The 12,458-nt window shown below is 29.5% G+C and overlaps 1 protein-coding gene across 2 annotated transcripts in view; it reads left to right on the top strand.

The window, feature by feature from the left end:
- The window catches only part of LOC145326077 (A-type potassium channel modulatory protein KCNIP1-like), a 114,339-nt gene that overhangs the window by 23,211 nt on the left and 78,670 nt on the right, over positions 1-12,458 (top strand). Inside the window, exons 2-3 of one of the 2 annotated variants that reach the window (XM_080169176.1) lie at positions 3,560-3,684; positions 5,687-5,776. The exons of the other annotated variant lie outside the window; for it this stretch is intronic. Coding sequence (XP_080025302.1) covers positions 3,560-3,684; positions 5,687-5,776 — 215 coding nt within the window. The remainder of the gene's footprint in view (positions 1-3,559; positions 3,685-5,686; positions 5,777-12,458) is intronic. 2 annotated transcript variants of the gene reach the window in all.

Below are 12,458 nucleotides of genomic sequence, written 5' to 3' on the forward strand. Positions count from 1 at the left end.
TAACTCCAAGCTAACAAAATCCTCTTACACTCTTTAAAACTTTTAAATTTATGTAAAATTGTTTTAAACCCCAATATGGTAAAGTTAGGAAATACTTATTTTCAAGTAATATTAAACTATTATTAAACTTCAAATATAAAAGAAAATATTTTTAAAATAGTTACATCACTTTCGGTATTACAAAAATATCCATATTAGGATCACGCTTAAAATTATAAGAACTTTCAATTATGAGTTTCATAAAAAAAATAGTTTTACTTTGAAACTATCCTAAAACAATTCACTCGTCAACTTTGGAGTGTGTCATCCTTGTCAAGTAAGTTTGAAGCTTAGATTTACCCAGGGGATCAGCGGCTAGCCACTATTTTCATAATTCATTTCTATCCACCAACGTTTTTAATCTTTAAATGAAAAGTTTTGGCATTAGTGCAAACTGATTGAGGGTGGGGACTGGGGATCCTCTGCCGACTTTTAATCGGATCTTTGCACATCATCCAATAGCATAGGGAATATAAAAACATCCTAGTCGCTATAAAAGAAAAGAAGCAATATGCTAGCAGACGAAAAATGTCAATATCAGTTAGGTCAGGTAGTTGTCTGGATTATACATATATACTTATACAGTTATTGTCTGGCCAGCTTTCTTATAATTATTGTTGTTTCGTATATAAGTTGTGCGAAAAATAGGCGAGTGGAAAAATTTTGAAAATCCGCGGGAGTCGAGCCCTGTTATAAACATTATTACAATATTCTACCAAATCTGTCCTAATCAAATTTAATCTAAATTTTCAAGTTACAACTCAAACTTCAAATTCATAAATTAATCAAATATAAATATAATATTACCACAGCTTTGAAGATTTTTCTTAGAATTTTCATTTGTAGTTTACTTTAGTTGAATATTCATATAAAAATACACTTTTAGAAACGCTGCCACTTTAAAGTTAGCGCCTGTACTTCCTAATGCCAGAACATAAAGAACAAATTTAAAGCATAACATTGTTATCTTTCCTATTTAATGAATCAAAGCTATAATCCTGAATTAAAAAAAAAACAGGATATCTGTTTGTCTGTGTGTATCGACTCCCACCCAAGTTAAGTGCCTTAGGGGCGAAGCCGCTAGTTGTTAAATATTTTGTCTTAAGTATGGAGAGCAGGTACTCTGTAACCTTGTATAATATATCTCTTGATAGCCTTGCTATTATAGATATAATACGCCTTTATATTTCGACTTCATTTATTATGTGCTAAATATTTTTTTCAAGATAAATACTTTTAAAAATGATATTTGTACTTGGAGCCCCCGAATCTGAAAATATTATCCTTAGAATATAATTATTTTAAAAAATAAAGATGTTAAGAAATAAGAAATATTAAGAAATGTCTGTCCATATTGAATCTTAAAAAAGGGGGGAAGGGAGCGGCCTTCTTTCTTTCATCTGGACAAACTAAGTGCACACAATTATTAGCTATTACATTGTATTAGTTGTAAAGAATAAACAATATGAAAAACTTAATCTAAATTCCTTTTCGTCTAGTCTTGTTAAAAGCACTGCTATTCTATGTTTATGTTATGTGTGTCAATTTAGTCTATTTAGAAATATTTCTTAATAGTATTATTCTTGTTTAAAAATGTTGGTTCCTAGGATGATTGGGCACAATTTGATACATTCTTAGATTCATAGTTTTTCTACATATAGCAACCTACATAAAAAAATAAGCTTTTATTATCTAAATATTAAGACTCATTTACTCTATATATAAATTAATTATTGTCTTGTGATCTTTTAGCTGATTCATTGAGCTTCGCTTTTATATATTAGTTGCCTTTCTTGTTACAAAAATATTTAGATGGAAGAAAAATGATATAATAATAATAATATTAATAAAAGCAACAAAAATTGCATATATTGCGTTGGTACTCCTTAGGTCTTGATTTTTGGTGTGTCTTTCGTTTTATGTTAGGTTTATTTTAATGAACTCTAAACGGTTTTCCAAAGTTTTTTTTAGTGTTATAGGTGAAAATCGATGAAAACATCGCATAACCAATATAAGTTCATTGAAAAATACAAAAAGAAATAAAATAGAATGCTTATAATTAACCTTTCTATATTCCAATATTATCTTCCATTATAATTGGAAACATAATATTTTTATAAGAACTTTTTAGTCTTTTATTACATTATTAACTCTTTTAACACTATAATAGAAATATAATAAACTAGTCGCCTCAAGCTTATACCAACAACGAAATTTATTCGAAAAAACCGCAATTTTCAGCTGTCGTTGGGGGCAACACATAGTAGAATTGGCGACCTATTTATATTCCTTCAAATCTATTTCACTTGTTGGTTATACCTTACACCTGATTTGCCACTAGCATTTAGGGGCGTCCAAGAAGGAAGTAAAGAGGTGTTTCCCCCAAAAATATCTTTGGAACCCTTGATTACAACCATTCCCCTCCACCTTCTTATACAAATAAACATATGAACGTTTTTGATACTACCCATTCAATCCTTATCGTATTATTTTAAGGAAAACTAGACAATATTTTTTCACCTTTAAAATTTAAAACTAAAAGCATGTTCATAAATTACATAGAAGTAATTTATTATCATGAAAGTTAATTTCAAATATAGAGCAAATGAAAGGGATACATGGATAGGTGTAAATAAAAAAAATAATCTTTCCTTCACCCATCCTAAAATAATATACTTGAGAACTGTTTTCCCCTTTCTTACACCCAATAGGATTCAAATCACTGTCCACGTAACTGATACAAAAGCGTCGTAGTAAAATTTTGGGTACCCGTATATTTTACAGTTCAATAAAAATGAACGAGGACCAATGACATAACCTTAATTTTCTATTAGCATATCCCTTATTCCTAAATGAATATTCAGACATACTTCTAGAATAATTATAAATATATAGTTTATTCATAAATATTAGATGATTACAATATTAGACAAGCAGACAAAATATCAAGATGAAAATTAGCAATGCATATATGAAATTTTGCTTTTAAAACACAAAAAGTATTTTTTTTTTAATGCATGATAAAATGTTTAACCATACATAAAATTAACAGGTTCTCTAGTGTATGTGTTTGTCTGTCTGTACTAAAGGATCTCGAAAACCGGTATGATGGTTATTCTTTACAGTGTAGCTTCTTATAGGTCCTGGGAAAGTTTATAGCTCTTTTGTGGAACAGTATGGAACAGAAATTACCATCAAAAAGAAATTTGAAAAATATTTTAATTGTTAAAAGGCAGCGCCACTGTATGACTTAACTGGATTACCCTTCTGGTCATAAAATGAATTAAGACAAGACTTCTAGCTTTTGTTTTGTTCAAAATAATCCATGTTATTGGAAATTGTTTTACAGTACTTCAAAGAAAAATAATTTCAATAATTTGAAAAATAAATAAACTAATCTGAAACTTTAAATTGTTTCTTTTTGGAATTTAATTCAAAATAATGCCCGAACTATTCAATTTGTTCATGCTTTTTATTAAAGATTATTGCTTGAAGATAGTATGATATAAAACTAAATTAGACAAAAGAAAATCCTTGCCATGCAAGGGATGAATAACAGAGGAATGGATAGAGAACTAAACAACAGAGGGATGGATAGAGAACTAAACAACAGAGGGATGGATAGAAATATGTCAGATACAAATCAAGGAACACGCTGAATAAAATGCTTTGTAATATTTAATATTTTAGTTTAAATCATGTATGTGGTATTACTAAACAATAAGCTTGCATTTTATTGGATGATGTAAAAACTGGATAATCGTTATTTACCACATCGTATTATAAACAGCTTTCCTCGGATATTAAGATTAGAAATAATAAGAATTAAACCAGAATGTCAGTCCCGAGGAGCCGAAGGCATGGGTTAACAAGACTGGTTTAAATTTAATGATTTTTTTATAATATTCTTGGAAAATTGTTCGTAATTCGATGCTATACCTGATTTTTTAGTATGGCTGACAACCAGATTTAATTAACCGATGCCATACTGGAATATTATTTATAATATTCTTCAATTTTGAATACAATCTACTGAGCTTAATGATGTTAGCTTTAAAACACAAAATAGAACATCATATATAAAATAAAACTTGAAATCTTCAAGTTTTCAAAGTTTTGTTATCTTATCTCTGAAGTAAAAACAATGTGAATGGCAAAATTTACCTAATGCATTTTTTTATACATTTTAACAAAATTTTATAAAATTGTATTTATAGAAATTGATTGTGTTTTCCCAGCTAATATATATCAAAGGCTTCTATATAATCAATCCATCCGTCCGTCTGTGACAGTTAGCTCTTTTTGTTAATTTTGACATATTAGAATTGTCCTATCGATTACAAAGTTTGCATGATGATTCCTTTAACAGTTTGGTATGATTTAGAATGCGTAACAACTCTACAATCGTTACTAGAATGTCCGTACGTTCATTCAAATCACGTTGATTTTTACCTTTTTGACAACAACTTTTTACGTGATATAATCATCCTATAACTATTTTTTTAATAATGATTCCTAGGACAACATTTATAATCAAATCCTAAAAATGTAATATGTCCTTTAAAGTACCTGTATTTTAAAGTTTTGTAACAAAATTAAACAGTTATCTTATTTTCAGTTTTAATGGTATTTCTATCTTTATTTTTCCTCCGATTGCAAATTCCTATATAGTATGCAAAAAAGTTTCGCAATCTTTGTAGAATCTATTTTTATATTTACATAGCATATGATATGATCCTATTTACATTCAGACAATTTCAAAATTGCAGAATTCGAAGATTTTTTTGCATATTTTTTTCTTGAACAAACAATAGAATTCTTTTTGAAGTAATAACAAAAACTAAGACGTGAATGTCCAAAAGAAGGTTCTTGGACAAACGCAGAAGTGTCTAAATTATTAAGTTAATTTAGTATTTCTATACAGGTTAGGTTAGGTTAAGATTTAAATATACAAACAAGCCCCCGCAATGGTTATGCATTTAAAAAATCTATAAGATGGTTTAAAATAGATTTGTTTGTCTACTCCGACGTTTGTCACTCCTGTGTTTATCCTTGGACCCAAAAAGAGGAAGGCAATAACTATGTAGACAAAAATAAAACATTTTCTCGGCTTCTATTTATAATAGATGCCTAACAATTCTTGTCAACATTCCGATCATTATGGAGCAAAATTAACTATAAAGCATCCATGTCGGTCGGACTACTTTTTAGCATGATTTTGGCTATTTTATGTATTTCTATGAATTATTGGAAACTTAATTTTCTCAGCTGCTATTTAAGATAAAAGGCAGAAACTTCTTGTCAAAATTTCTATCATTATAGATCAAAATTGACTATACAAAATCCATGGCAGTCGGACTGCTTTTTAGCTTGGTATTGGTATACATGATTTTTTGTGCTTCGCTACATATGGATGTTGTTATCCTTATTTCTAATATAAATGTTATTGCATTTGCGCTTTTCTTTTAAACCATTATACTATAATCTTGCTTTAAATAACGGTTTCTTCGAGCTTTTTTCTTTTTTCTAATTTAAAGTGAGGTAATGTTGAAAAAATTGTTACATTGGTTAATTTCTAAATTTTATCATTCTAAAAGTAAGTAAATTAATTGAAAATAGCTGAAAGCATTTATTTGTGGTGTGACGAAAGATATGATGGATGAAAATAAAAGGGTGGCAATTGGTATTGCTGCGGTTGTTTCCTTTGTAGGCAAGATGGGTAAAACTATCACTGAAGGTAAAACATTTACTTTTAAATTTAAATTATATTTTACTACCCTAGATTGTTAAACAGAATTGATAATCCATGAATTTCGTAAAGGTAATAAGTTACATATCATTCAAACCGATGATAAAGCAAAGCTTTAAATCAACAATTAAGAGCTGACATATTATATCAATGAAAATAAAAGGATTACCACAATGTGTACACTTCCAAACCAATTATGTGGTCGATTTGTGCCTTTTCTGTGTTAATATATTTTCAAAAGAAGGACTGCTTGCCTACACATTAAACATATTTTCATGAAGGTTTATTATTTATCTCAAATATCACATCCCTGAACTTTAGGATAGATGTTGAAGAATATAGTACTAAATATTATAGAGAAAGTAATTGAGAAATATTATGATATAAATATGAAGTTATCTATAATACAAAGTAGAACGATGTCTGTCTGTCCGTCTGTCCGTCTGACCGTCTGTCCGTCCGTCTGTCTGTCTGTCCCTTAAGATCTCGGTAACCACTGAACCGATCGGATTCTACTCTTTAGGGTATCTACCTATTGGTCCTGTGGTGGTTTTAAGCTATTTTCTCGGGGGGTGGGACACCCCCAACCCCCCCAAAAACCAAAAAATCCCCCCCCATTTTTTTTTTTTTTTTTTTTTTTTTTTTTTTTTTGAAGGAGTTTCCATGGTCCTTTATGGTCTCTCGCAATAATTTTTTTTTATCACCTCTTGGGCAAAGCCCCTAGAGGCTAGGGGCGAAGCCGCTAGTTATGTATAAGGGATGATAAATAGTTCTTGAACACTAAGATGGGTTATTCTTTTATTATTATTTTAGGATAAATATATTGGCATAATTACATAAAAAAACGTCCACCTCTTTTGAATTAGAAGAAAATATCTACAAAAATAAAACTTTGTAACCCATTTTTAATTTTACAATATAGATATTTTTATTGTTTTAAATGTTTTGCTTTTTCATTTCTTTAATTAATGTATGTAGTCAAGCAAATCCCACAAACGCACTAACTACAAGAAACTGACCTATAGACTAGCTTTTACATGAAGGCAGCAAATAAAAAAAATATATAGATTCATCAATGAGGGAGGGAGGGGACATTGGGAATTTTATTACACTAGCCTCTAAAGTCTTATAATAACATATTCTTATTCGTTGGCTTATCAACTTTAGGGACTTTGGTTGAACGTTTTAACCACAAATTGTAATCAATATAGAGAGTAATTTTGTATATCATCATTGGGGATGTATATCAATTTATCGGCCATTGTCCTATCCCTTTAGACCCCTTTTCATAAATACATATATGAAAAAAGACAAATCTATAAATTTCGTCTTTGAAAAAATACAGTCAAACAATCAAAAAGATCAAAGCCTTTGAAAGGCTTTACTATATCTAAGTCACCAAACATTAATAAATAAGGGAGAGGTACACTTATAGAGATGCATCTAAAAATATTTATTTTTATGAACTAGGATATATGTAAGCATAATATGTCAATACACATATGAATAAAATATTGGCATATTGACAGCAGACACTTTCACAACAAATCTACGATATACTGACGTAGATGTATGTTATTGTATATGTGTAAATAAAGATCTGAAAACGGCTTTATTAATGAGTTTAAAGTTGTCAGAATAACCTCGTGTTGTTATAGGGCAGGTATCAAGCTATTTGGTGGGTTAGGAAAGAATTTGGATTTCTCTTAATATGAAAGGCACTAGAAATTTTAAAAAACCTAATTCGAGTCCATACTTCCATTTTACTTCAGAAGGAAAACACAAGATTTTATCCGAAGCAAAATTTCAATTATGGAAATGTTTAAGAAAAAAAACTATAGTTTAAATCTATATCTATATCTATAATACAAAGTAGAATGATGTCTGTCTGTCTGTCCCTTAAGATCTCGGTAACCACTGAACCGATTGGATTCTACTCTTCAGGGAATATACCTAATGGTCCTGTGGTGGTTTTAGGCTATTTTCTTGGGGGGTAGGACATCCCCAACCCCCCCCCCAAAAAAAAATCCCCGCCCATTTTTTTATCACCTCTTGGGGCAAGGCCCCTAAAGGCTAGGGGCGAAGCCGCTAGTATTTAAAACTAGGACCTGTATTTTTAGATAAACATAAAACCAGAGAGGGAGGGGCCATTAGGCTGTTAATAACACTTGTTCTCAAAGTCTTATAATAACGTTTACTTTTCCGTTGGCTTAACAACCTTGGGGAATTTGATTGAGCTATGTTGGTTGGTACATTTAATCGATTGTCCAAAAGTTTGAACCACTAATTGTAATCTACAGAAGGGTTAATTTTGTATATCATCATTGGAGAAGCTTTGCTATAAAAGGAAATTCACCTGCTTCATATGGATTATTATTTTGTTTATTACTGTATTGTTTATTGCTGATCTGCTTTTAACTTTATGTTATAAAAAACTATCAACTTTGAATTTACTACATCTTGACTTCAACCAAATGTTTGACGAAATTTTAGGTTTATATGAAAATTTACAAATTTGTAAAATGTGAGCAGTGTAATGTAAAATAAGTGTAAAATATCCTGTTTCAACATTTTTGAAAATTCAAATTATAATTGGGTATGAAAAATTCAAATCTGTTTGAGGTTTATGAATTTCAAATTAGAGAAAATAAAATTGGTGTAAGGTTAACACTTATCTTCCAAATATTAATATCTTTTATTTTAATATGTATATTATTTAATGAATTAAACAGAATCATGTGTATAATTTTAAGTGCAAACTAGAATTATTTAAGGACTGACATATGAATACCCAAATTATAAAATTGCTTAACTTAGAGAGGAAGTGGACATTGGGCTGTTTAATACAATAGTCCACAAAGTCTTATGCTAACGTTTTCTTATTCGTTGGCTTAACAAACTTGGAAGAAGATGATTAAAGTCTATCCACATATTATGACGTCAAACAATAGAAAAGCCAATGAAAGGCCAGTATACATTGTAATTGCCTCTCATTGGTTATTTTATCGTATGATGTCATAATATGTGGAGGGACTTTAATCATCTTCAAATTGGGAACTTTTATTAAATTTTTATTAGTTAGTTCACTAATTATAATCTACTTAAGGAATAATGTTGTGTATCATCATTGGGGATATAAATAAATTAATCGGCCATTGTCTTATCCCTTTATCCCTAAAAAATATCTCTACTATGAATAAGAAGGCAAACAAGATTTTTTACCTCGGTCTATTAATATTTGTATAGTATAGACTAAGTAAAGAATAAATACTTATTATTTGTATTAGTAAATGGACAGTTGGCATACAAGGTAAAGTTTTTATAGAACTACAAATTTATTATGATTGTAATATTTATTGCAATAAAAGTTTAATGATTTTTGTTAAGTTAAAATAGAATGGTAAAACTTTATAATAAATTATTCAAACATTATCTGGCCTATCCCAAAATTCCAAAATTTTAAAAATTGGACAAGTAAGAAAAAATAAGCCTCAAATTTTAACCGCTTTTGTTGAAAAACATAAATTCTAAAAGATTGTCAGATTGTGCGGCTGCCGAGCCCTACAGATAAGGAACTGATTTGTGCCTTGGCAGGAACGAGTATGTTCATATACATTAGCTAACACAAACTATAATCAATTGCTAAATTTACTTAATTTACTGTATTGTAAAAACTATCTATATACCCACTCACCATTTATGTCAAGATAAAACAAGCACTCATCAAGTTAAGAGAACATTAGTTTTCACCAATGTAATACCTTGACAAGTTTTTTAAATAGTGGTGTATGGATGAGGTTTTGCTTTTTATAAATTCTTTCTCTAGTCAATATATCTATGCTTATGGGATTATTTAATATAAGAGATAATTTCCATATCAAAGCTGGAAAATATTGCATCTTAGATAATTCTCTATTCAACTTTAGAACATATTTTTATATAAAAATAAATTCTTAGTTAGGCACCTTACTTATTCTTTGTAATTGTTGTTTTAATTAAACAAGTGTCTTTTCAAGAAAGCTTTTTTAAATATAATACAAATTTACCTCTAAATTAAAAGTCCATAAATCTTACAACTATGTATATGACAATTCATATGATTATAATTTAAAACTTTTGACAGTTTCGGAAACTTTATATATTTATTTATCGAGTGCAATGTAAAATAACTTGTTATGATACTTTATTTTTGAGGACAGACAAATTAAGTGTCCAAATTTGTACAAAATTTATTCTGTACACATAAATTTTTTATCGAGTTTTAACAAATAAATGTACTTTATTTACTAGTTAAACTTGCAAGCATTCTTGAAATGATGGGTATCTGCCACCTATTTTCCCCATGTTAACCCAACTATGCACTGTATGCTTTCTTGTAATAAAACAAGGAATTTTCAAATACTATTTAGATACATAGATTTACACAACCTTTCCCTCGTTTATAAAAGTTACAGTAGAAATACTATACCCTAATTTTTTTTCTGCAGGGCTTTCCTTATCTATTCATTTCTAACAGTATCTGACAACAGATGACAACAAATTTTTTTTTGGCTGAATTGAAACTTTTTATAAGCAATACGGAGACAAAAATAGGCGTTTTGCATAGTTTTATTTAAACTGTTGTTTTTGATAAATAATTGCGTTGACCTGGCACATAAAAAATATATTCCTATAATTTTTCATTTATCTATCTGTGGACAAAGGTCTTTAATACCTTACAATACTTATGGATACCTTCATTGACCTTGGTGCTTTGTGCATTAAAGTAATCAAATATTAATTGGGTATAAAAATACAACAACAATACATTTAGATTAGATATTAAGAAAGAGGTAAAGGAGAGTGAGACATCCAACAAATCTGATATACAGTTTAAAGTATTCAAAATTATGATTAATCATTTTCTAATTATTAAAGCATGCTACAAATTTAATAGGACTCTTCATTTTTTCACCGCCTTTGGTTTTTTTTTAGGGATGTGTACATAGGGTTTGATACCTAGGTGTTTTTTTAGCCCATTTAATTTTACACCCCACTTCTGCCAACTTCTTTTCAGGAACACTAATACCTAACAAAATTAATTACATGTTTCTTAAGATACAATGCAATCAATAAATAATTAATCAATGAATCAGAAAGGACAATGAAGGATCAGTAAAACCAAAGGAGATTAAATTTATTCTGTAAATTTACAACAATTATAGTTTGCATACAAAATTCGCGAGTCGGCTCCTTTTTTTTTCTGGCTCCCAATATCGAATCTCATATGTATTATAGTAAAGATTATAAGCAAATTTACATATATAATCCCAGAATTTTGGGAGCCAAATTATGTCTTCAAAGGCGATTTTTTTCAAAGATTTTTGGTGTTTAGGAGCCACTTTACAAATTTGATATGTAACGGTAATAAAGATGTTAAAGATAAGAAAGTATTGTTTATAAATAATCATAAAATTAGTAAAATTTAGCTTTTATTGAATGCAAAAATTCACCCAATCTCTTACTTATATTAATATTAAATGAAAATTCAACTGAAGTAAAACCAGTTAGCAAAACCTAACTTCTTTGTTTATGAACGGATTTCAAAAATTCTTTCACTAAACCTAGGGTGGTGAGGTATCAAGTGGGGTTGAGGGGGGAAGAGGGGGGCGACCTCATCCCCCCTAAATTTTTTTCATTTTTTGTTTCTTAACCAATTAAAAAAATTCTTTCACACATGACATCACCAACCCCCGGAGAAAGAGGGAGGGTGGGCGGGAAGTATTTCCCCCCCCCTTCCCCCAATTTTTTTTAACTTTCTTGTTTCTTAACTTATTTCAAAAATTCTTTCACACATGTAATCACCAACCCCCGGAGAAAGAGGTAGGGGGGACAGATATTTCCCCCCCCCTAATTTTTTTTAACTTTCTTGTTTCTTAACAAATTTTAAAATTTCTTTCACACATGTAATCACAAAACCTCAATTACAATTTGTCTTTTTTTTTGCTTTTTGCTTTTTATTGCATGTATATGAAATATTGGGCGAAGATTAATTTATCGTCCATTGTCCTATCACTAACAACCAGGGAGGGAGAGGAAATTTGGCTTTTTTTACACTAGTCCCTAAAGTCTTATTAATAACGTTTTCTAATAAGTTGGCTCAACAACTTTGAAGACTTTTATTAAATTATGATTGGTTGGGTCCTTAAGTTAATTGTCCAAAAGTTCAACTACTAATTGTAATCTATGGAAGGGGTAATTTTATTATCATCTTTTAGGATATACAACAATTCATCGGCAATTTTCTTAACCCTTCGGATCACTGGCTAACAACACATTAAAGATTTGATTTATGAACTGTTGACGATAAAAAAGTATAGATATCAGGGATAAGACAATGGCGATAAACTAATGTTCATTCCAATTTCCAAATGATGATACACTAAATTACCCATTCTGTAGATACCAATTATTTGTTGAAACGTTTGGGCACTCAGTTTAATAAAAAACCAATTCAATAAAAGTCCCCAAAGTTGTTGAGCCATCAAATAAGAGATAAATGGATAAACCAATGATAATAAACAAAATTAACGCATCTGTAGATAAAAATTGTAGGTTAAAATAACTAACACTTTAAGTTAAAACTAAGCAAAAAATTCAATAAAAGTAGTAAAAGCTTTTAATCCAATAA

The sequence above is a fragment of the Acartia tonsa genome, chromosome 8, assembly GCF_053477335.1.
Source record: "Acartia tonsa isolate MP-2025a chromosome 8, ASM5347733v1, whole genome shotgun sequence".
NCBI lineage: Eukaryota > Metazoa > Arthropoda > Copepoda > Calanoida > Acartiidae > Acartia > Acartia tonsa.